Consider the following 26,513-nt stretch of genomic DNA (forward strand, 5'->3'; position numbering starts at 1 on the left):
CTACAAGTTAGCCAAGCTGAAGCTTTTGAAAAGGCAGCTGACATTCACACACACATACAAACACACACACCCACACGCACTCACCTTTGTATTACTATACTTGTGAGGACATACAAAACTGTAATGACACCGATTTTATGAATGCCATTTTGACTCTTTTTTTTGTGTGCCTTTTTTAACCCTTTAACTAAAAGCCGAAAATGGCTGATCTACTATTGTAGATCTGCTACTTTCAGTGCCAAACATCGGCGCACAACTAAATCAGGCATATTATACCTCCAACCCTAACCCCCAAATGCCTAATTGTAACCCTTTCCTAATTGTAACTGTACTTTTTTTTTTTTTTTTTTACCATAAAACAATCATTTGTCCTGTGAGGACCAGGACAAAATTGTCATCACCAGTGGTGTCAAGTAACGAAGTACATTTACTCAAGTACTAGTACTTAAGTACAATTTTGAGTTACTTTAACTTTACTGTAGTATTTCCAATTTTCAGTACTTTTACTTCTACTCCACTACATCTCAGCGGCAAATATTATACTTCGACTCCACTACAATTATTTGAAAACTTTATTTACTAGTTACTTTGAAATTATCAATTATTATATTATAGAACATACATTAACCACTTCTTTAGCCCTATATACATCTAGGCCATTTGAAAGTAGCTGATCTGCAAGCTCACAATCGCGACGCATTGTGACAAAACTTGGGAAATGGGACATTCTGGACAATGAGTAGCTACTGTCTACTTTTGGTACTTTAGGTACATTTTGATGCCAATACTTTTGTCATTTTAGTATATAAGTAAATTTAGAATTACGGACTTTTACTTGTAACAGAGTATTTCTACATTACAGTTCTACTTAAGCAAGAAATGTGAGTACTTTTTCCACCACTGGTCATCACCCCCATAAGATTCAAATTCTGCTACACTAGCAGGAACATTTGGTCCTCGCAAGTATTGTAATACAAGTACACACACACACATACACACACCTATACAGTACCACACACTCCATCTTTACATGCACCAAAGTATGCACCCAGACCATGCCCCAGCCCCGCCCCCTGACCAGCGTACAGTAAAGTGTCCCCTAAAGCCTTAACAGGCAGCAACAGGAAGAAGACACCAGCACAGCCACCTGCAAATCAACTTACTGTTGAGTTCTCACAAAGGAGAGGAAAGGAGAGAAAAGGAACAGAGCCCTGTGTGATGACAGCAAAAACCCCAAGCCCATAATTACGTCTGTTATCGTTGGAGTAAAAAAGGCGCTGCTCGGGTTAGTCGGACAGGACAGAAAGCATCGAAGGGTTAAGTTTAAAGTTAAAGCCAGCTGTGTTAAAGGCCTACACCGTAATAGCTAAATCAGTGGTTCTCAACGTGGGGTGTGCGGACCCCCAGGGGTCCTTGGGGGGGGGGGGGTTCCAGGGGTGTCAACAACCAAATTAGTTATAATGTACATAATGTATTATAATGAAATTGGAATAGTTTGGAACATGTTTAACACAAATCTTATGGGGGTCCCTGGCACTAAATCTTTTCAGATGGGGGTCCACGGCCAAATACATATCAAGTTGGGGGTCCTTGACATGAAAATGTTTGAGAACCAGTGAGCCTTTGTCCGACATTCTGACGTGAATGAACATGAAATACAAGAATTTGTGTGTATTTTGAGGCTGTTACTGGTTTACAATTATGATGATTGCCAACATTTGGGGTAAACAATCAAATTGCGGTGTAATGGGTTCAGAGTAAAACAACATTTTGAATTATGGGAGAAATGTTCCCCAAAGCTCCTTTTACATCAAGAAGTCAATCTCGTTTGTACAGTACAGAGCAACATATTCTAGAGGTCAAACAGTATTCTGGATTGTTTATTTAAGACAGGACAAGAGTTTTATTTGTATTTTGTTTATCTCCCATAGTCTGTTAACCACTTAAGCCCTATATGCTTTGTCATAAAACGAATAGCAAAATAGAGAATCTACAAGCTTACAACGCATGGTGATGCAATACATTGTGAGCTTGTATTTTTGAAAATTCTGAAAACTTTGGACGTTTTCTTTTCTTTTTTTTACATTTTGGCAAAAGTCTTTCAATCAAAACTGTTGAAAAATGGTGCATAAAATATACAGTATAAGGGTTCAAAGGTGGTTAACACTACTTATTTTTTCATAAGATCACTATGGGTACTCATGCCTAGTCATGTTTACACATTACAACACAGACAATAAAAAGTCCATCTAATCTACACCAGTGGTTCTCAAAGTGTGGTCCAGGGACCCTCGAGGGGTTCCTTGAGGGGGTTCGAAATGGTCCCTCACAGGTCTGTAACTAACTGAGAGCGTACAAACAGTTCCATTTGTACGCTCTCAGAGTTATGAGGGTCCTTGAAATGAAAAGGTTTGAGAACCACTGATTTATGCCGTACATTGGAGGTGGGTTGAGTTTGTACCTGCAAAGGCCTTGGAGATCCTCTCCTTCTTCCATTCCCAGGGCTGGTCGTACTCCTCTGGGGGCCGCTCGTCATCCTGTGGCAGTCTGCTCTCCCTGGGGACGGCACCAGGGTTATTAGACTGAACAACTACAACTAACCAAATAACCTCAACTGCAATTGAAAAATGTAAAGTGAAACAAAAATATAAACAAGGCTTCACAAAAAAAGGTAACTAACTGAAACTGTACTGTGCGTTTACAAAGCTAACTAAAGCTAACTAAAATCATGGAGAAAATGTACTTATTAGTTTTAGTCTTTGTCAGAAATCTTCAAACATAGCAAAAGTATTACTCTATTTTTGCAATTTTTCTGACCTTGTTGAATCTTGCCGCTCACTAATCCATATTACAATAAATAAAACTAACGCTACAACTAAAATAAACTAAGCTAAAACTAAGCCTTTTGAAAAAAAAAAGAACTAACTCCTGTTTAAAAACGAACCAAAACTAAACTGATTGCAAAACAAAAGAGTCAAAACTAAATAGAAATAAAAGCTAATGCTACAAATGCTAAAACTCTGATAATAACCTGGGACAGGAGGAGGAGCGCTCGGGGTCCGGGTCCCCGCCGCCGTTCTCGGTGGGCTCGTACGGCGTGTCGTACAGGGGGAGCTGCTTGATCGACGAGCTGTCCTTTGACCCTCGACCCCCAGCGCGGATCTCTGCAAAACAAAAGGGGACAGGAACCATGGAATCAATAGATGTAAACATAACGAGCTATAGCTGCTAACAGTAGTAATTAGCTAAGACCACTTTTAACCCTGATGTCCCTCTTAGGCCAACGGTTTCACAAACATTTCCAAAAGATTTATACAAAAAATTATCAATACAATAAAATTAAACACCAAACTAGTGTTTAATTAGTACAGACCTATTAGAAATACACAGTGGTGGAAAAAGTACTACATTTTTTTTCATAAAAGTATCAATACTATAATAATAATAATGAATTGCATTTTTATAGCGCTTTTCCAAGTGCTCAAAGCGCTTTACAATGGTTCATTCATTCATACAGGTGGGGGACATTGGGAGGTGGAGCGGCGAACAGTCGACGCCAGCGTCCCCACTTTTCCCACATTCACACACCAATGGTGGCAAGCGAGCACCGACCGAAGCATTGGAGGCAATGTAGGGTTCAGTGTCTTGCCCAGGGACACTTCGACATGTGGTCAGGAGGAAATGGGATTCGAACCGTCGACCCACGGATCATTGGACGACCTGCTCTACCTCCTGAGCCACAGCCGCCCAATACTGAAATGTAAAACGCATTGTGAGCTTGTAGATCAGCTATTTTCAAATGGACGATGTAAATAGGGCTGAAGTGGTTAATGTATGTTTTGTAATAATAATAAAAATCTACAAAGTAACTAGTAACTAAAGTTTTCAAATAATTGAGTAAAAGTACAATATTTGTTTCTGAGATGTAGTGGAGTAGAAGTAAAAGTATTTTACTCAAGTAAAGTAAAAATTCCCTCAAAAGTGTACTTAAGTACAGTACTTGCGTAAATGTACTTAAGTTACTTTTCACCACTGGAAATACACATTATTCATGATATGATTCATTATGAATTATTAATAATTATCTCTCCTTTCCTCTCTTCTATTAATTAAATGATCAATTATCCCCCCCCCCCCCACACTAATGACCCCTGAATAATAGGTAGCTAACCAATTCAGGTGAGAGGGACAGCATATTTTTTACTAGCGATGAAAGTGAAGAGTTTTGAAAGGAGGGTAGGGTAGAGAACAGAGGGGGCCTGGGGGGGCTTGCAGCACCTGCAAGAGCACACGGTGCAACCTGCCGGAGTGCTGGCTAATCACCACGGCTATAAACAGCCCGGCCTGCGGCTTTCACATGTCTGTTCTGTTCTGTTCTCTCAGCCCCCGCTTCTCCTCTCAGCCGTCGCTCACTCATTGCATTGTTTTGCCCCGAAAGCAACACTTTCCTCTTAAACGTCGCTATTCTGAGAGGAAACACGCTGTCATTAGTTTATGGGGTGTGGGGGGGGGGGGAAGAGGTCAAAAGAAAACTGGAAAGTGAAATCATGTGGATCTCGGGATCCACATGGGGACGGCGTAGCCGTGAAAGTGGATCCTTGGACATTTCAAATTTGGGCAAGGTTTCAGACCGATCAGAGCGCCATCGACTTTCATTATGAAATCGAAGTCAAAACATTTAAAAAAAGTATAAAACATGCGGAAAAAAGTGGAGGTACTCCTGTGGCCTGCTGGCAGTGTGCACAAGAAATGTGTCGCCGATCAGTCCAGCAGTTTGCGAGATTAGCTCCGGACACACAGACAGACCCTCTTCTAGATGGCTCGCCTCTGAGGAGCCACGCCATAACAATACTGGCATGCCTGGATTCAAGCACTCCCGGTGCTTAATTGCATGAATGGTTTCCACCGACAAGTCATGTGTTTGTTTATGTACCGTCTAGCCTAAACTGTGTTGAATAAACACAACGCTACTCTACCTACATAGCAGTAAACCAGCGCCGTCCCCTCAGGAAGTATCGTGCCCTTGAGAGCTCTCTCTCTCTCTCTCACTTCTCCTCCTCTTCCTCCCCTTCTCAATCTCCTTCAACTCACATGAAGTCATTAGGAGCTAGCAGCCCTTCCTCTAGGGCCGCATGAAGCCGCTAACGGGCGGCGAGCTCCGCCGTGGAGTAATGCGATGTGAACGGAATGAAATATTATGCCACACCACTGCATAATTGCCTCTCAGCCCAAGGGAGCTCTTGCAGAAAAATGAGCAATACGTTTGTGCCTAATGGAGCTAACCGAGGAGCGGAAGGGGTGTGGAGGTGAGCTAGAGAGGTGAGGCGAGGCTGCCCAGATCTCTACCGCATATCTGCCGTAATCTCCGCTTAAAGAGCAACTCGTCCCCTTTGATCTCGCTGCTAAAGGAACCGGCATTACGAGACCCGGGGCGACTTTCAGGCCTGCCTCCTTAGTCGAAGGGCAAGCAGCAAGAGAGAGAGAGAGAGAGAGCGGCTGAAAGGAGGGGTGAGAGGCGTATAAGAGGAGTGTGAGGGGAGGGGAGGGTGAGGAGGAGAATGAGAGAGGAGGATCAGGAAGGGAGGGTGTTGCCAGAAGAAGGGGTAAGGAGAACTGAGAAGGGGCAAAGATGAGAACACCGGGGAGTAAATCCTGGCTCCTTTAATTGGAAGCGCATTGCCTTGGATAAACTGCTGTGAGGGATTAAGACTCATTGGTGTGTGTGAGTGTGTGTGTGTGGTTGGGAGGGGGGGGGGCTTGCTGACAGACCGCTGCGTCAATGTTCTCTCAGTAGGTCCTGCATCCTTTTCCGTCTGATGTTCTTTCGTTCCTTCTTATGCATATTTTGACATTACACTGAGTCTCTCTCTCTCTCTCTCTCTCTCTCTCGGCCCCTGTTGAGGCACGCTAGGTAAAGCTGGGTGGGGATACATCTGTCGGACTAGATTACACCCGACTGCTTTGACACAGTGGGACCGCCGCAATTTGTTGCACAGCTGCAGCTCGTCTCCCCCTCCCTGACCTCTAACCCTCTATTTAGGGTCGGAGGTCAGGTGCCACGCCCTCTCTTGATGTGCCTCGGTCCTCCTCGCCGGATACCACAGTTCCCTTCCAGATGCTGCACTTCCTGAACCTCGCCCCTCTGCCTCCAATAGTGACCTCTACAGCACCATACTCCCCCCCCCCAAAACCAACATGGCCGTGTGTTGGAACCCAAACAGTGGGTTGCAGTATGTGCTCACAAGGTCAGAGACAAAGAACAACTTTAAAAGAGGAAATGTGAGATTTTTTTACCGCAGGAACTTTGCCCGGAACCAGCAACACTGCTAATTGGTCAAGCGCTGTGTCTCGCTTCAAGGGAACACAAGGATATACAAACATAATTGGCTAAAACACACAAATACAGTGATGAAGCACTAACACAAGACAGTGATGTTTTGAAATATTTTAGTTTGGTAGTCTATCTTTTGTCCCACCAAGAACACAATACAGATCGTCGTCACTCTAAACTGAAGAGTTTGACAAAGTTTTGGTCAGAGCCAGTTGGTCGCTTTAGTTGGTTTTCCTGCATCGATACAAATGCCATATTCTCCCAAATAACAAAGAACAAAAGGATGGCAGAGCAGAGGGGACATTCCTGGAGGTGTAGGCAGAACGGGGTGCAGGAGGGGTGGGTGTCTGGAGGTCATTGTGGAATCACAAACACAATCTTCTAGTTTCTGAACTTTTTTGTTCCTCAGTTGGATCTTTTGGACAAAAAAAGGGCTTACTGTATCTTGTTCACAGGAACCTACTCTATCCAGCACTGGATTATTTGACTTACTTATGGAAAGGACATGTTTTTATTCCAAACACCACGAGAAGATGTTTCAGCACTGCAACGAGTGCTACTTTCAAAAAAAGATTCTAAACTTTCAAAAATAGCCAATCAACAAGCTTGCAGAACGGCTGTTTCACTATTTCTCCTAGGATGAAGAAAATTACAACTGCTTCTACCTGTCAGTAGATAAGATAACAACAGCAGGTACCATTAAAACCCAATTTACACATGGGCTCTTGAGAACTAGATTGGCATATAGTCAGTGCTGAGAGCAGATGTAATAGATATAATGGATATAAGGGATATACAGTGGACACATACAGTACAGTATATAGTATAGTATAGACGTACAAACCAGCTGAGAATCAGCGGCAGAAAGGCAGGGAGGAGAAGTGTTCAACTCTACAACGATAGCGTCTTCATTATATTCTCTCTCTCAGTTCTCAGCCTTGGTTCATGAACTGGAGAGAGATTCATCCTAATAATGGGAGAGAGAGGAAGCGAGACAGTTCTCTCTGTAAATCCAGAGTGTCTCTCGTCCCACTTACACACAGGAGGAGCCCTTTGGGCATATTATCACGGCAGTGAGCGCCGAGCCGGCCTGCTCTGGATTAAATCAAAGACATTAACTGTAACCAGCCTGGCAGCCGGATACTGCTGCACCTTGACTGACTGACCCGCCAATACCCCCCTCTACCGCCCCCCACCCCTCCACTGTCTAGACCAGTGTTTCCCAAACAATGGGTCGGGACCCATTCAATTTCATATTCAGTATCAGTCTCATATTCACACCATTGATAGTCTACTCTGTACAAATTCTTTCATACTGTACAGTGGTGGAAAAAGTACTTATGTTTTACTTAAGTAAAAGTATCAATACTGCAATGTAGAAATACTCTGTTACAAGTAAAAGTCCGGAGTTCAAAATGTAATTGAGTAAAAGTACAAAAGTATTGGCATCAAAATGTAATTAAAGTACCAAAAGTAAAAGTACTCATTATGCAGAATGTCCCATTTCAAGTTTTCAAATGTATGAACAATCTTTTGAAAATAACAGATCTACAATGCGCGATGCGACGCATTGTAAGCTTGTACTGTAGATTGGCTATTTCCAAACGGCCGAAATGTATATAGAGCTGAAGTGGTTAATGTGTGTTTTGTAATAATAATCACAATCTACAAAGTAATAAGTAACTAAAGTTTTCAAATAATTGTAGTGGAGTAAAAATACAATATTTGCCTCTGAGATATAGTGGAGTAGAGGTAAAAGTATTGGAAATGAGAAATACTCAAGTAAAGTACAAATACCTCAAAATTGTACCTAAGTAAAGTATTTAAGTTTCTTTCCACGACTGATACTGTATATCCATTGTCGACAGATGTACTGTATATTCATGCATTGCATATATTCACTGGTGATAGATTGTCCATTTATATGTATATATTTATGTATACATTTTAACACAGTCCACAGTCCAGACCCAGTTCAGATGTCTAGTGTCAGGCTGTACATTGTCTATTCTTTTTGCTCTACTCTTACCTGTTACTATCCTGTGTTTTACACTTACTGCTGTTGCTGCTACGACATCTGCATTTCCACACGGGGATCAATCAAGGTTTATCTTTATCTTTCTATTACAGGGTGAAGGATTTGATATACACTAAAGCTGGGGGGGAAAAGCAATTTTATCTATCTCTGTGTATCAGTACCACCCACTCACTGGCATAAAGCTAGAGAATTTGCAGCGGCTAAGCATTTCGAGGGGGCACGCTGGATCTGTGTGGATTTGATTGAAGGGATCTCCCATGCACTAGAGTAGGATTAAATGTGATTGACTTCGCACCCCGGGAAAACAATGCAGAGAGAGAAACTCAGGCTTCAAGGATTTACCCTCCCCTGCTGCAGGCCTTCTTAAAGAAAATCCGAGGCTGTGCGCATCTTATTATCAATGGCTATTGTTATCAGCTAGGTCAAGTCTCTGCTTTGTGCAATCACCTTGAGTGCACACGATATCAAAGTGAGGAGAACCAACACTATTAAATACACTTTGAACACTGTGTATATTCAGTTCTTACTGTGCACAATACAAACTATGGAGGCAACATGTGAGAGGAGAGCAGTGAAATGTTGATAACATTATACAAATGGTAACTCAATGACATCGTTAAATGCACTGGGCAGTTTGGCCAGAGCGCAGATTAGCTGGTCGCCTTGGCGACGCCGCATGAAACTGCTGCAACCTTATCTTCAGCGCTACACAGAGAAACAGTGGAGGATGTCCATGTGTTTGATTCTTGTATAATAATAATAATAATAAACGTTATTTATATAGCACCTTTCATGACATAAATGCAGCTCAACGTGCTTTACAGAGCAAAAAACTCAAAAACTCAAAACAAAAAAAGCAAAAAAACTAAGAACACAGCAAATAGAACAATGGCAGAAAACAATGGCAGAAAAATAATGGCTATAACAAAAGGCAGTGAATCAAGCAAAACAGTAAAGACATGAATAGCAACACAAAAATCAACGAAAGAAACAAAAATCAACTAAAAGCAAGAGTGAAGAAATAAGTCTTGAGCTGTGGCTGTTCAGTTGCGGGTTGCCATTTAATTGAGTAGACCAGAGTATACAGTGGCCACTATTATTGTAGCTTAGCTATCTTAATATGGTGGGTGTGTGCAGGGCATTGGTAATGATGATGACGGAGGGACACAACGACACAGCCTCTCGCCTGGGAAGAGACACTGAAGCCAAACATCTTAACCACTACCCTAAGAGGGAATCCCCCTTGGCCAGGGGAGATATTAGGGTTTTGGTCTTCAAGCAGAGGCTCTGAGCCACACTGCTACAAAAGCACTAGGGTTAGGGTCCACAACTTATGCCTGATTGAAACCAAAAGAAAAGGTGAGTCGAGTCGCAGCTGTATCATGCGGTGGAAAAAGCGCCATAAAAGGTGCTTGCGCTACGACAAGAGCCACTCAATTGCGAGACGTTAAGCAGAACAAAGCCTCTGATCCCGGCACATAGACGTCTCCACGGCTTCTGATTTCAATCTTTTTCTCATCGCACCGAGGTCTATCGTGTCGCGGCACTTGGGGGGGCGTTACGCTATCTGGGGGCCACCCAGAGGTAGAGCGTGTCAGTCAGAGAGCTGGCTGACAATGAGAGGTGTTTGCTCCCTGACCCGTGGCGGCCCCGCTGCTGAGATTTTCGCTCGAGTCTGCGGTGAGCTTTGCTCCGCGGGGAGGCAAAACGTCTCGTGCTCGGTCTCCCGGGCACACCGCCACGAGAGCAGACCGAGCAATGCTGCCTGTCAGCTCTGTGCTCCACATCTCACCCCCTGGTTTCAATGTCATTTCCATGCCCTGCATTGTTTTTTTTGAGGGAGCAGACGCAGCAAAGACAAAGGAATAAATTATTAGTGTTTTTCGTCCGGCGGAAACCTTGTACTGTATGTCCTAAACCAGGGGTGGGCAACTTTGATGATGGAGAGAGTCACTATATTTACACACTCAGTCCAGAGGTCCACATTGCATATACTGTCTCTCCATATTTTAACTTTTTTCACCATTCTGTCACACAAAGTAGCAAAAATAGCCGATCTACAAGCTCAATCTGCTATTTTTGCTATTTTTGAATTGGAATCCTGAAAAGTAACATTTGTATTGAATTTCAAATGCATTTAGTTATACTTATGTTAACTTTATGAACTTAAATACAAATACATTGGACATAAAAAAAGACAATAGAATTTTAATACTAGTCACTAAGCTACTAATATAGACTGAAGTAATTAAAGCAGGTCATGTTTGCAATTGTAACAGCTGAAATCAATAATACATCAGTATTCCGATATCAACCTGCGGGCCGCATTAAGTGAAGGTGGGGGATAAAACATACAAAGTTGAAATATTATGGAGATACAAGGTTTCTGTCCGACAGCACGGGTTTGTATACGTCTCTCACTCTGTGTCTCTCTCTCTTGTGGCACTGCCCTTTCTCCGTGTTCCTTTTCTTTTTGAAGCCCCAAATTGGAAAACGAGGCGAAAAGCACCTGCAGTCAGCAAAGCTTTGATTTCTCCATGTTGCGTGCTCGTCTGTGTTGCCTCTATCGGCCCCCCACAGGGGGCACAAAAGCAGCCAGGGCGTGCTTTCTTTCTTTCATGCCTCTTTCCTCGTCCGATCCTTCTCTCTCCAGGCTCACATCGTGCCAAGCGGGTGGTGTGGCGTGGCGGGTACCCCTTTGGGCTGCCCGCTGCCTGCCCGTTCTCCAGGCGTACGCAAGCTGTGGAGAAAGCCTCCAATTTGCGCTTTAAGGAGCAGCTGCACTATTTGTGGTGTGGGCTTCCTTTACAAACATGCCTCCCTGTAATGCTGGAAGCCGCTTATTGACAGAGGAATGACACACACAGTACAGACACTTCCAGGCAGCCTGGCAGGGAGGTGCCACGTTTGAAAAGCAAAACGTTATGAAACGTCCTCCTCTAAAACGCTGCTTCAGACAGCTGATGGAGGGGCATTTATTCGCTAACAGATGGGATGTATGGTAGACATCCAATGAGAATAAAGGAACATATGGCCATATAGCACAGTTTGTGCTTATAGTACAATACTAGAAGTGCGATACAAACTAACGGGTCACTGCTGGCTTATGGAAAATAATGATAGAGAAGCAATTTGAGAGTGAGGTAAATGAAGAATTGCAGACTGCTGGCAGCCACAAATGATGTGCTGCTGCTTGTCTTTAGGTGTGTGTGTGTGTGTGTGTGTGTGTGTGTGTGTGTGTGTGTGTGTGTGTGTGTGTGTGTGTGTGTGTGTGTGTGTGTGTGTGTGTGTGTGTGTGTGTATATTTGCAGGTCCCCCAGATGGCCTGAGGGAATCGATGCTGAAGACAGCCTTTCTACCTGAATGCACTGACATGCATATGGATTCATTCCTTCGCTGCAGCACTGGCTGAGAGCGAGCTACCAGCCTAGTGAGATCTGACACACGACACAAAAAGAAAAAGAAAAAAGCACAAGAAAAAGGGAGATAGGGAGACAGAGAAAGACAGAAACAGACAGAGAAATAGGAATAGTACTGCACACACACAAGAAGACAGAAAAGGACTGTAGGTGAAAATGGTCTGTTGCCAACAACAAAAATGCACAGAATTTTGCACAATCGTCTGATTCAAAACATTTAATCCAACATCCAATCCAATATGGGCCAATTCTCCTGATGGTGGTGCTATAGCAATTATCTCTGTTTGAAAACTATAAAAAATATATTAACAGCACATTTTCTGCAAATGTTTGCCTATTAATCAAAATTGAGATTCTAGGGAAGTGGTTAAAGGTGCCTTAAAGAACCATCAAAATGGTTATTGGAGGAACCATTTCTGGCATCTCTTTGCCAAAAAAGGTTCTCTAGAACTATATGAGTAGAATGAAGAACCTTTCCTTAAAATGAGAAAGTTCTTTGTTTAACCATATTAGCCTTTTAAAGAAGCATTTAAGACCATTCTTTTTCTGTGTGTACAAAGAGTGAACACTGTTGCTCATTGATTAGTATTGTGGATTTATTCTTCATTTTTTCTCCTCTTCATCTTCAACAGCGTATCATTGCGGCTTACAGCTAAAAAGATATAATTTCCTTTCTCCACAGCCATGAGAGAGAGAGAGAGAGAGAGAGAGAGAGAGAGAGAGAGAGAGAGAGAGAGAGAGATAGAGAGAGAGAGAGAGAAAAAAAAAGCCTTGGTCCCCAAAGGAAACATCTTTATTGGTTTTTGTTTGCGTTTCTTCTCTGCCACAGCTGTACTACATGTATCAGTAGTATTAACGCCTCGGTTGTTGATTTGAGAAAATAAATTCAAAAAACTACAGCAGAAAAGTCATTAATTCAGTCTTTAACAACCACAGTAGGGTCAAATCCAGAACACAGACAAGCTTAAATAAAAATTGAGCTTCTCGTTATCACGAAAAGGGCTACTAATTAACAAAGGCTGGAATCCAGTAATGACTAATTAGTTGGACGCGGAGTTTAGCACAGCATGATGTAAAACCCGGTGGGGGATCCGACTCCTGTTTAATACTCGTACTGCGTCCTCCTATGTAAATGGCCATTCCCCACTTTAAGACCACCGCACGGACCACGCCATTGATTCCAAGCGGGGTGCGGTGGCAATTACAGCTCGTTAGGCCTAAGGTGAAGGCTCGTTAATGGAAGATGAATGGGGTGGCTGGGCTAGGCTTGGAAAGGTGCCCCGTGTCTACCTACATGTGCATGAATCACACACAGAGGCCGCCGAATGCATGCAAACAGCAGTGTCACGTACAAACCGAAAGACAAGCACTATAGATCAAGACCCTGACAAGGCGGGCAGCAGGTAAAGAGATGTGATTAGTCTTTGCCGTTGGATCGCGTGTCGCCAGATAATAGAAATTCCGTTTGGACGAGAGAGAGAGAGGGTGAAATGCTGAGAAACCGAAATAATCCTGGTTTTCTCGACACAGAAAATGAGGGCTTAAGCCATTCAATCAGGGAACGCATCTGTGTCTTTTTAGATGTCTTTGGCTATTCAAAAATAGCAGATATACAAGCTCATAGCGCAGCACCGAGTGCCGCGCTATGAGCTTGTAGATTTTCTTTTTAAATCGTGAAAATTTGTGCAAATCTTTGAATATATGTATTTTTTAAAGCGAACATTTGTAAAATATTTTGTTCCACAGACCTCCAGAAACTAAGATTTGAGTTACAAATGTTCGCTTAGAAAAAAGATATCTTCAAAGATTTTTCAAAAATAGCAGATCTACAAGCTCGTAGCGCTGCACCGAGTGCCGCGCCACAAGCTTGTAGATCTGCTATTTTTGAATAGCCAAAGTATAAAATAATGGTTATAGCTCAAATCTAAAATGACAGGTGCGTTCCCGGTCTCAATGGCTTAATGTGAAGCAGTGACAGGCTTGGCTTGGCTCCCGCTGCCTGGAAGCAGAGAGAGAGAGAGAGAGAGACTCTGAGCCTTATGGGAGAGAGAGGAGCAATTCTTTTCTGCAGGGCTCCCTTCTGCTCTCTGCGCCTATTGTTCCTCAGCCGAGATAAGACTGACTGTGGATTATGGGAGAGTGCAACCAGAGTTCAGGTCCTGTGTGACTGTATGTGTGACTGGAAACTGCCACTGTCAATGGGATTGGGAATGCGACGGGGAACACGACAGGGCTGAGAGGAACAGAAGATAATATGAGAAAGAGAGAGGTATGGAAAAGGTAGAATAGAGTGTATTGGTGTAGAGAACAGGAGAGTAGGGTACTGCAGACTCTGCTGTATTCTATATGTGCTCAAACATTTTCATGTCAAGGACCCCGAAATTGATATGTATTTGGCCATGGACCCATGTATGAAAGGATTTTGTTCAAGGGACCCCCATAAGAGCTGATTTGGGTCCCCCCCCCTCACGTGACACATTGTGAGCTTATCTAGATCTGGTTTTGATGCTATACTAACACATTTTGCTGAGGACACAGTAGAATAAAGTAGAGTACACAGCTATAGTAGCAGCAGTGGCAGATCAGGGTACATTAGTAAAGCTACCGTTACGGTAGCGAGTACCTTTGATGACGTGACGTTGGCTGATCTCCCAGTGAGATCACCAGCTAATGGCGGGGGGTGGGGGGGGGGGTCCGATGACACGTGGACGTGGCAGTGATGAATCGCCCACTCCACCCAGCCCCACTCTCCCACCCACTGAGGGGTCAACAGCCCATTAGTGGTGATGAGCCTCAAGCTAACAGTCAGCCAAGAACACCCCCCCACCCAAATATCTCCCAACCTTCCCTCTCATTTCCCTGCGCCCCCTCCCAACCACCCCACACCCACACACACACTCAATTTACTTTGGTAATGTAGGTATATTTTGATGGCAATACTTTTATACTTCTACTTAAGTCAACATTTGAATACATAGTATCTTTATGTTGTGATATCGCTACTTTCACTTAAAGACCTGAGGCTTCTAAAACCTAACCTAAGTTTTCTGAAAACGTTCAAATTCTTACAACATTATTTTGCTATATGGATGGCAACAACTAATGAGACACAGAGGTGGCTCCCGGATTGAAAGGTATAAAACAACGTATAGGTTACAACAGGTCTAAATGGGTAAGTAAAAAAAAAGCCTGTGTACTTCTATCACTGCATGCACACGCCCCCTGGGGACAGGAGGACTGCTGTGCCGGTGGGGACAGAGACAGAGTAGAAGTGAACAGAACAGAACAGAACAGAGATGACAACACCCACTTGCAGTACAAGGTGAGCAGTCCAATGAACATCTTACACTGTCAGGGTGAAACAGAGTTCACACAACCTTTTCCATTGCATTCCCTGCTATACAGTGAAATCCTCAGTGTTCATTTGCAAAATCAAGACTGTTTTTTTTTGTTGTCACTCGCGCAGGTACCAGCAGCGAATAATAAGCCTATAATAAGAATAGTACTGGACATAAAATAAGAAATAAGAAACTAAGATAAATACAAATAAAACGGTTTAAAGGAGGTTAGGAATAGAGCCCTCTTTAAAACCTCAACCCCCTGGGGTTGAATAGAATGCACGGCAAAGTAAGATTTCAGATTTAACTCCGAAAGTGTGTAGACAAAATGTAACCAAATGGACCCGCAAGGGTAAATTAACCCGGATTGTGACTACGTATTTGAGCTTGACAGCTTAGGACAGCTTTATGCATCGCTCACAGTCAAAAAGAAAAGAAAAAAGGGGAAGCTATATAGAACCCCTGGTTTGTGTTACGCGGCTTAGTTAACAGACTTCTCGCTGTCGGCCACAAACACACCACTTATTTTGAGTTTGCAAATGAAGTCTTCTTTTTTTGCGGCGTCCTCGTCCATTGTGCTGGTAGTAATCCGATAATCTCTTCCCCCGCAGCACGACGGAGGCAGGCAGCAATCACAGCGGCGGAATCGGCAGGGAATTAAGTTCTATCAGCGTCGTAGTGAGAGCTGCTGTCAGAGCGACAGCGTGCATCCTCAAGGCTGCCTCTCATTAGCCCGTTAAAGCCGGGAAAGCACCTGTGTCGTTTTAGATTTGAGCTGTATGCTGTGTATACACAGCAACGTACGTTTATCAGAAAAGATTTAGAAGGCATTTTGTTGTTGTCGGGCAGAAACCTCTTATCTCTGTATTCTAACTTTGTGTTTTTTTTGTGTAAATTAAGCCCTACTTGATCATACTACAGCGTCACACAAAAGCATCGAAAGTAGCAGATACGCAAGCTCGAAACGCGGCGCGAAGCGACGCGTTTCGAGCTTGTAGATCTGCTACTTTTGCCGTTTTGGAATTTGAATCCTGAAAAGTAACAGTTTTTTTGACATACAGGGTTTCCACCGGACATAGACGATGTGTAGAATCGGCCTCGGGTCTTAATGGGTTAAGAGGAGATAGATACGCTGGCGCTGCCACGCCGACACATTTCACACGCCGAGCAAACGGAAACCGGGATGAAGACGTCTTTCAAATGTTGCGTTACATAACGTGTACGGTGTATGACCTCTTCCACAGCCTGCCAAAAAAACAAGGATGTGTAGGCGAGTCAACACGATGGCTCACGGTGGCTCGTACAAACAAGTCGCTGCAGCACTTCTCAAAGTAGGGCAACAGATCATTTGAAATGCTGAATGTTCAAATCATGTGAAACAAACAGCACTTACGTTATAATTTGGTGTTCTGATAAACAATAAATATGCTTTATGAATGTTGGAAAAAGCCGGCAACATTTCAGTTGAGCAGTTTTGTGATATCAGGACTCAGGAGTGAAGTAAAGGCTACCCTGGTGAACTCACCTAAACACCCTATACACAAATACAAGGATACTTTTATCATCAATAATTAAAACTTTTACAGTAGAGAGGCTTCCGTTCACCGTTCACTTCCTTGTTATTCGATTTGCAAAAAACGCCTGCATCTCGCCTCCCTGGTTTTACTCTGCATTTTTGACGAGACATGCTATAGTCAACGGCCTATAACAAACGAACGGGGGGTCGCAATGACATTTTTTTCGCGGAAGCACAGTGAAACCCTGTCTGCTGGCAGTCTGCATGGGCTTAATTTATTTATTTACTCTGGCAGTGAATGAGTTAAGGTACTCTCACCATACAGATTGGGTAAAATAAAAATGTGTCCCCGAAACTGTAGCTTTAAAAGGTCAACGCATAAATATGAATTGAATACACAAGCTTTATATTACTTGACGGCCATTGAGATCAGGGAGAAACTGGAATGCTTGCTATCGATCTGTTCCATTTATTGGATATGGCTACTTATACTGCAGCTGCTGCAGCTGTGACCTGTTGTTTACCAATGCTTCTAGAGCAGGCAGAGGGGGGGGGAGATGTGTGCATTAGCAGGCTCGTACCCTGGCAAAGCAAACAGTTCCACAGGCTAGGTGACCTCTGCCTCTCTCACTCCCGTCTCTCATGTGTGACCTTCAACCACTTCTCCTGCAGGCGCTGCCCTCCTCTCTCCTCATGCCCTGCACGGTACAACAACGGTAAGTACACTGGAGGTGGATTACAGCTCGCTATAAGCACATGATGCCAGTGTTTACACACGACAAGAGATGATCGGGTTGCACCCTTCTTCGCCTTTGTGCCCGTGACCGAATCGAAACGAAAATAGCCAATGGATTAAACGATGCGAGTTATACCTGGGAGGATGGTATTGCGATCGGTGTCTTGTTTTTGTTTAACCGTTCAAACCGGGAAAGCATCCGTGTGTAACCACTTTATCCATATTTTATACTTCGGCTATTCAAAAATAGCAGATATTCAGCACCGAGTGCCGCGCTATGAGCTTTTAGATCTGCTATTTTTGAAAAATCTCGAGCATTTTCGCAAATATTTGAATATATATATTTTTTTAAAGGGAACATTTTTGCAGAAGGAGCGAGTGCATTTTCCGGCAGCGGCTGCTGCCGCGGAACTGCCGTGGAACTGCCGGTGGAGGAGCGGCAACTGCCGGCAGTGACTGCCGGCGGTGGAGCGGCAGCTGCCGGCGGAGCAGCGGAACTGCTGCGGAACTGCCGGTGGAGGAGCGGCAGTCAACTTCTTTTTTCCGCCGATAAAGTATAGTTTTGGACCATGACGGAGGCGCGCCGACTCAGTAGACCTTGAGGCCAAGGAGTCGCGCCCGAGCGCCTCCAGGCGCGAGTGCCTGCGACGACCGGCCGATGGTCTACTAGTCGACTAAGCGCCGTCCGAGTTATATACCGATAGGCACAGAATCGTAAATAATATTGGTGGGGACTGCGTTACACAAACGCAGCACACTCCCAAAGCTGGCGCCGCCGGCAGCTCCGCGGCAGCAGCCGCTGCCGGAAAATGCACTCGCTGTCCCTCCATTTTTGACTCAAATCTTTGCTTCTAGGGGTCCCTGTTACAAAATATTTTGAGATGGGGTTCGGCGGCCAAAGACATTTGTAGATGCGCTCCCGGATTGAATGGCTTAAAAATCAATAAAAAGAACTCGGAAAGAAAAAATGCAAAAAAGATGACTAGATTTGGTTCCCTCATGATCAAAATACACATGACATGGATGAAGATCTATGAGTAGGGGTTAGAGTGTGCACTTGTGTCGGCTCTCATAGTCCGGCTGTATCACTTTGCGTCTCTGCCCTCAGCACTGAGCTATAACACAGAACCACAAGTCTGCGGTGCCAGTCTTGCATCTCTCTGTGTGTCTACTTGTGGGTGTCTATAGTCTGTCTGCTCGGAGCTCCTGTTTAGATCCAGGCCTCGGGGGACAAGGATTCTAAAGCCCAGTTTCAGACCGCTCATCTCTGGGCCAGCCGCATTCCTCCTGACAGGGACGACAGGCCAGCCAGACCAGGACTCAGGAGATGCACAGAAAAGACGATCCTGTCGTGATGACAACACTGTAGCATGCAGACATCAAGTTCTGTGAGCGAGACATTCGTTCTCTGTGTGTGAACTCAATTGTAGAATTTCCTCTAAAGCGGTTGGCATATTTTTTTTGTTTCCTTCCTAAATAGCCAACTAAGGCAAAAAAAAAAAAACTATGCAAGTATTTCAGTAATGCATCAAGTATTTCAGGGATGTATCAAGTATTTCAGTAGTGTATCAAGTATTTCAGTAATGTATCAAATATTTCCGTAATGTATCAAGTATTTCAGTAATGTATCAAGTATTTCAGTAAAGTATCAAGTATTTCAGTAATGTATCAAGTATTTCAGTAATGTATCAAGTATTTCAGTAATGTATTAAGTATTTCAGTAATGTATCAAGTATTTCACTAATGTAAGCAAACGGTTGCACTTCAGCAAAACATTTTCTCCTGTTTTCAAACTGTCATCGACAGTGAGCGGTCCACTTCAACCTGTAATCTTTCATTACTGAGCCATTCAGACGGAATGCCAAGACACACAGTAGGCCAGCCAAGACCAGAGGAAAGGCAGTGTGTCAGACAGGGACACACAGGAGAACGGACTCGACTTCATTCCAGCAGAGGCCAGCACGGCCCCAGATGCTATAGCACCTCAAAGGTCAACAGAAACCAATGGTGGAAGAAGTACTTTTACGCTATAAGTAAAAGTAGTAATACCAGAATATAAAAATACTCTGTTACAAGTAAAACACCTGTGTTCAAAATGTTACTTGAGTAAAAGTACAAAAGTATTGGCATCAAAATATACTTAAAGTACCAAAAGTGAAAGTACAAAAATGTTTGAAAATAGTAGATCGAAGCGTTGTGAGCTTGTAGATCTGCTATTTTCAAATAGCCTAGGTTTAAAATAGGGCTAAAGTGGTTAATGTATGTTTTATAATATAATAATTTATATCTGCAAAGTAAGTAGTAACTAAAGTTTTCAAATAATTGCAGTGGAGTAAAAATACAATATTTGCCTCTGAGGTGTAGTGGAGTGGAAGTAAAAGTATTGAAAATTGGAAATACTCCAGTAAAAATACCTCAACATTGTACTTAAGTACAGTACTTGAGTAAATGTACTTAGTCACTTTATACCACTGACAGAAACACACTGCCGTTGCTCTAGAATAGATTCTCCAGTCTAGATGCTATAGCACGCCAACTGCTGTCAGAAACACACTAACGTTGTTCTAGAAGCTAGCGCCCCAACCACACACACACTGTTGCTGTTCTGTTCACATGTAGCACAACTTAGAGAGTGGATGCAGGTGTTAGCAGAAAGCCTAATCGCTCAGTGGTAATTAGTGAATCTCTCACAATTACAGTGACAGGTTTATAACATACTGTATCTATTCAGTGTAGTTCGATTATTGAATTACCCCCAAAAATATCAAAATAGTAATCCCTTTGTCTGCTTTTATAGCCTCACTTTTATCTCTGTTGCAATGCTATTTGTCATAGTATTGATTTAGTAGAAAAACTGATATGCTAGAGTATCAGTAATGTGAGTGAAGTCAAATTATTACAACACCACAAGTTTCTGAATGCCATCGCTCATTGGCACAAAGTACTTCAAAGTACAGTGAGAACATAATATTCATAAGATGCTACTGTGCGACTCGCCTTGACAGCAAAACAATGCAACAAGATGGCTTGAAAAAAGAGGGAATGAGATTTCTATTGAAGACAAAAAATAAATCTCAATCCTCTTGACAGCCGGCTGTGAATTAATAAAACTTTTTGTTTTGTTTGTCGCTCGAGGACAATGGCTTTTGTGAAGCAGTAAGCCTATGTACAGTTATGTGCTTGCAATCTACTTAATGGAAGTCGGAAGTCTCTGTGAATTGCGACAAAAAGGAGAGGACAAAAGCACAGTACAGTGAAAGCCTGTTTGTTTCCCTTAATGAGTCAAATAGTTTGCATGTCTGTAGTATTGTACGTGCTAAGTTCAGGACCCTGCAGGAGGACTAGTGCCACACATGTGCTTCTAATGGGGATCCGTTAATAAACATAAACACAAACAGTACAAAATGTAATTCCAGAAGACTGAGCAACGAATGCAAATCAAGCCCGAGGGCGCGGCGTAGAATATGAGCGCTTGTAAACAGAACCCGATTACCCAGGAAGAGCCAAGGTGTAGCATAAACCGTGACTAAACAGCTTTACTTATTTAGGAAACAAACAGCTCCATAACACCTCAGTGCCATTTTATTCACATGGAATGTCATACGTCACCTGGTTTCTACTTTGTACCGCCTGAGCTAAACCAGTCCAAGCCTGTTGATTGATGGATTTGTGTACAAGTGGTGGGGATTAGGGTTAAAGATTTTCCACTTATTTCTCCGTGACCTTGAGGTTAAATTACTTCTTGTCACCACTGCTATGCCAATCTAAACTGGAAATGGAAAGTCATTAGCATTTTGCATACTTAATTCCGACGGGAATAAAAAACCCTTGTCTGCCGGCTGCCGCCCCTCTTGGAAATGTGATGCATTTCCATTAGAACAAGCATGATGTTAGGGTTCATTTTTCCACTGTCATTTATGGAACCGCGTTCAGATATTTACACCCATGCTCTTTAAAAGTAACATTAATCCTCACAGATGAGGGAGGGTCTTGTTGCTCAGAGAGAAGGCACTTATTACCGTGGGTTTGGTTCATGGTTCATGCATCATTGCCTCTGTGTGAGGACAATTTTCTCTGAACACATGTGACTGTAGAATGATAACAGCAGTACGACGGCATTGGCTGTTCATGTGAGCATTTTGCAGCAAAAAGGCAGAATGAACATAAATCACCATTGAACCACTAGACTTAGTAAAGTGGAACTGAGTTGGGCCCTGTACTTGGACCGCATTTTTTCTGTCTACACCCAAATCTCTTGGCCAAAAGTAGAACAACAAAAAAATGTGTTCCAAAATTAGATAATGTATTTCGTCTCTGTCGGGTGGAAACCTCATATGTCCAAAACTGTTACTTTTCAGGATTCAAATTGAAAAATATGAAAAGTAGCAGATCCACAAGCTCGAAACGCGTCGCTTCGCGCCGCGTTTCGAGCTTGTGGATCTGCTACTTTTGATGCTTTTGTGTGACGCTGTATCATGATCAAGTAGGGCGTTAATTTACACAAAAAGTTAGAATATGGAGATAAGAGGTTTCTGCCCTGCAATGAGTTACTACACCATGTTAGAAAAAACTGAAAATGTCACGCCCACTCCCACGAGTCAGCGGCTGATAGCACATAACTTTAAAGTAATTCACTGGAGTTGCACAAGAACTGAAATGTGCAATATCACGCCACAACAAAACCCATATCTGAACGGGAAGAATCAGCATCATCATCAGGCCAGTAATCTGCCCTGTGCCAGGCCTCATGCCGGAGGTTTTTTTTTCCCCCCTTTTATTTTTTTTACGATTGCTTTTGTGTTGGCCTGGCACCAGACATGTGGCTGTAGCAGCGTGCCACGTGGGTCTCTCTCTCTCTCTCTCTCTCTCTCTCTGCCACCTGGGAGCCAACAGTAGTAATGCTGCCAAACATCAGTCAGCACACCACGGACTTTTTATTGCCCCCATCCCTAAAAAAAACACCCGCTATAATGAAACTACGGGGGCTGTAAAGCACTGCTTTTCAAACTTTTTTGAACTCAACTCAAGCACCCCCAAATTGATATGTATTTTGCCGCAGACAACCCCCCCCTCATCTGAAAATGTTTTGTGCCGGGGACCCACAGAAGAGAAGATCTATGTTAAAACAATTCAAACATTTTCAAAAGTGTCCAAACATTTTCGATATTCTTTTCTAATATTTTCAAAAATAGCAGATGTACGAGCTTGTAGATCTGCTATTTTTGAGCCAACATATAAATGGATAGAGCGGTTAAACCGTATAGTACTTTGTTGACCGGGGTCCCCCAGGGGTCTGTACTTAAGTTGGCCCCCCTCCTTTTTGCCATCTAAACTAAATCTCTTTGACGAAAGAATGAGGATGCTATAGGGTTCATAATGGTTAAGTGGTTCTAACATGGCTCACCTCCTCTGTGATGTAACAGTGGTGTGTGATCAATAGCTCTGCACTCTCTTAACCTTCCCACAGCATTGGCATGGGTGTACATTTGTATCCGGGAACGGATGAGGCAGAGGGTCTATTCACTCGGCATCACCCGTGTTTATTGGATGAGTGTGTTTTCTTTACAGGATTGCAGTTGACTTTGTTTCCGGGAAGGAAACAAAATAAAATAATCCTACAGGAGAGTAAGAGTCTTGTGACACCCTGATTACAGTAAACGCCTCGGATGTTACTGTGTGTCTGTGTTGCCTGGTGACACTTTGTTTCCCCCCTTCTAGGTTGTGAGTGCCAGGCAGCACACACAAACCTTTACAGCCCTGTAAGTTTCTGTTTCATTACAGCTCTGTTTCTGGGACCTGGGCCAGTGGTGGAAGTATGCACTCTGATTTTTATTTTTACTTATTTATAGACACATAATACTCTGTTACAAGTATAAGGCCTGTATTCAACCTTTTTACTTGATTAAAAGTACAAAAGTATTGGCATCAAAATATACTTGCACTAACAAAGTAAAAGTACTCAAATTCTTCCAAAATTGGCAAACCTTTTCAAAAATAGCCAAAGTATAAGATAGGGCATACGAGGTAAATGCACGTTTTGTATTAATAATCTATATCTGCAAAGTAACTAGTAATAAATCTGTCTAATTATTGTTGAGTTAAAAGTACAATATTTGTCTCTGAAATGTAGTGGAGTAGGAAGCATCAAAAACCGGACCTACTCAATTCAAGTAAAAGTACCTCAGTATTGTACTTAAAGTGCAATACTCGAGTAAATGAACGTATTTACTTTTCACCACTAATGTTTACAACCTTTACAGCAGTGGTTCTCAAAGTGGTCCTTGGTGGGGTTCCAGGGGGTCCCAAGCAAAAGTAGTTAATACAGCATCACAATCAACTTAAGTGGTTGAGCTCTGTTTCAAAATAAGCTCCGTTTCAAGTTGTGTGCTTGCAGATCTGCTGTTTTAGCTATTTCTTTGTGAACATTTGTGAAGCTTTTCTCGACTATAATGGCATGCCCAAAACAGGCAAAACCCCAGCAAAAGTAGTTAATGTAACAATCACAATCATTTTAACCACTGTATCCATTTATACGTTGACTATTCAAAGATAGCAGATCTACAAGATCACAGCGTCCCTTCGTGCCGTGTGCATCTGCTATTTTTGAATTATTTTAGAATCATATCGAAAATGTTTGGAAAGTTTTTAATAATCTCTTATTTTTTGTTGCATACATGTTCTCTTCTGGGGGCAGACATTTGAGAAGCTTTTCCCCTATAATGGCATGTGCCCAAAAACAGGTAACGCCAGGTTGAAAGTGGTTTTAAAAAGGCAGCCAGGTCAGAAGACCTCCCTCCTCCTCCCCTCTTGTGTTCACACTTCATAAGCATGCGTCCCACACGGCTAGCTCACTTAGCTGACTGGCCAGAGCCGCGGCTGTCAGGAAGGGAGGAAATGTATGTGTTTGTTAGAAAACCTGCTCTCTAGAGGCCGCCCACAGAGCTGACAAACTGAATCAGAATCGATCAGTTCACTGCAGTGTAAATCTGTCACTGAGACTGAGTGTGCACAGCAGAGAAAAATAAATAAAAAAGGAGTGTCTAGTCAGGGGCTTCGATAGGAAGGAGGGGGGAAAAAAAGGTACGAAATTGACTCGGTTTGGAATTGTAACGGACACAGGGACTAATCACTTGGCATAACGCTATTACCGCTGTCCAATTATAAAGCCAGCAACGCTAATGTAGACAAGGTAAACATGCAGGGGTTTGATGTGCTCTGCTCTCCCACTATCTCTCTCCTTACCTTATCCTCCTCTCTCTCTCTCTCTCTCTCCTTCCCTCACTTGTAGAGCCTGAGGCTGAACGATATCACTTATCGGTTTGGTCAGATATATCAGCCATTATTTTGACTTTGTCTGTGTCAATGTCGGTATTGGCAATTATGCAGACAGACTTTGAAACGCTATTATGTCACATTTAAAGGAGTAGTTCACCCCAAAAATGACTTATTTTCTATCAATTACACACCCCATGAAGCATTGAATTCATGGCAATTCTTTTGTTTTTGTCGCATTCCTAAGCCAATAAATGTCTCTCCGGTAGGAGACACAAAGAGTCTCCTTTCAGTCTCCTACCGGATACATGAGCATCTTTCCGCCTGTAATAAAATTATTGGCTTAGGAATGCGACAGAAACAAAAAAAATCTCCATGAATTCAATGCTTCATGGGGTGTGTAATTTATAGAAAATAAGTAATTTTTTGGGTGAACTACTCCTTTAATTAAATTAAGTCAGACTTTAATCAAATCTAAGTTTTTCTATTTTATTTTTACAAAATATCGGTCAAAACATGGTTTAGAACCCTCAAAAATCGTGCCGAAGAATCTGGCATCGGTTGGAAAGTTTGATGTGCTCTGCTCTCCCTCTATCTCTCCTTCCCTCTCTCTCTCTCTCTCTCTCTCTCTCTCTCTCTCTCTCTGCCTCCCCCCCACCCTGCATCCGCTGTTCCCCTCAGGAGTGTAATCACCATCCTGCGTGTGGTTTTGGCCTCCTCCTTAAAACCCCAACAGGAATGCCTCCTTCAATGCCAAAAAACTCCCTTCCACAAAACGCGGATGCAAGCAGAACACAAAGAGCTTTAAAGCGTACAGTAACACAGTGGCACAAAGCTCGCTCTGTCCACAAAAACGCAATGTAGCTTTTTCTTCCTTCTTTCTCCCCCCCCCCCAATCTTGGGGCTTCGCTGGGCTGTTGTGTAAGATGTTTTATGGAGGGATGTCGATGACGCTTTAAAGCCATGTCCCTCCAAATCCGTCATACCACACCGCACGCACCCTATGATATTCACTTGCACTGTAAACAAACGCCACTGTATGCGCACACACACGCACGCACGCACGCACACACACACACACACACACACACACAGGCTCCACCTTGTGCAGTGAAACCATCCATTACTGAGGTCCAAAATACCATGTGCGGGGCTGGTAGGCTGACCTCAGGAGGCCGTGGATGGATGGATGTGTGCAGCTATACAGCCTGGTATTCAGTCAATGGAAGGAGGAGTGGCACATGGAGGCACTGTTTTGGATTCCTGCTCTCTGCTACAGTATGTCTGTGTGGGACATGCAACCAAGGTTGGCTGGCACTAACTCTCTCTCACACACACACGTATGGCTGGTACATGTGAACAAGTGCACACAAGGAATGCCAGTACACACTCGACTCTCCTATACACACACACAGGGCTGGCAAATGCTTACACCGACATGGTTGGGGCACACCCACGGAAGGCGCTTGCGCCCACACACACACAGGTCTGTATTATTATACTTGTGAGGACATCAACATTTTAAGAGGGCGGTTTTATGAATGCCATTTTTGATCTTTTTTTTTTGTGTGTGCCATTTTTAACCCTAAACCCAAAAATACACGACTTAAGTATAGTAGTGCGCGTGGGTGCGCACACACACACACACACACACACACACACACACAGTGTGCCAGGGTGGGCTGACAGGACCCATCCTGCTCAGGGCTGCTCTAACACATTCCTGCACCTGCTGCCTCCCTCCCGGCAGCTCATGGGTTAACCCTCCAGTGAATTCCACACCGGTGAGGTGTGTGTGTGTGTGTGAGTGTCTTCACATTCACAATGTGTCTGCTATGCACCACTGTGACGCTAACCCTCTGA

The 26,513-nt window shown here is 43.3% G+C and overlaps 1 protein-coding gene across 3 annotated transcripts in view; it reads right to left on the minus strand.

Annotated features, from left to right (window-relative positions):
* Positions 1 to 26,513, minus strand: part of shf (Src homology 2 domain containing F) — a 182,418-nt gene that overhangs the window by 51,563 nt on the left and 104,342 nt on the right. For all 3 annotated transcript variants that reach the window (XM_080437693.1, XM_080437692.1, XM_080437694.1), the window contains exons 3-4: positions 3,032 to 3,164; positions 2,462 to 2,556 (exon numbers count right to left, since the gene is read on the minus strand). In XM_080437693.1, the coding sequence (XP_080293819.1) occupies positions 2,462 to 2,556; positions 3,032 to 3,164 (228 nt within the window). The remainder of the gene's footprint in view (positions 1 to 2,461; positions 2,557 to 3,031; positions 3,165 to 26,513) is intronic.

Source organism: Gymnoscopelus braueri (genome assembly GCF_963280865.1).
Source record: "Gymnoscopelus braueri genome assembly, chromosome: 1".
Taxonomy (NCBI): domain Eukaryota; kingdom Metazoa; phylum Chordata; class Actinopteri; order Myctophiformes; family Myctophidae; genus Gymnoscopelus; species Gymnoscopelus braueri.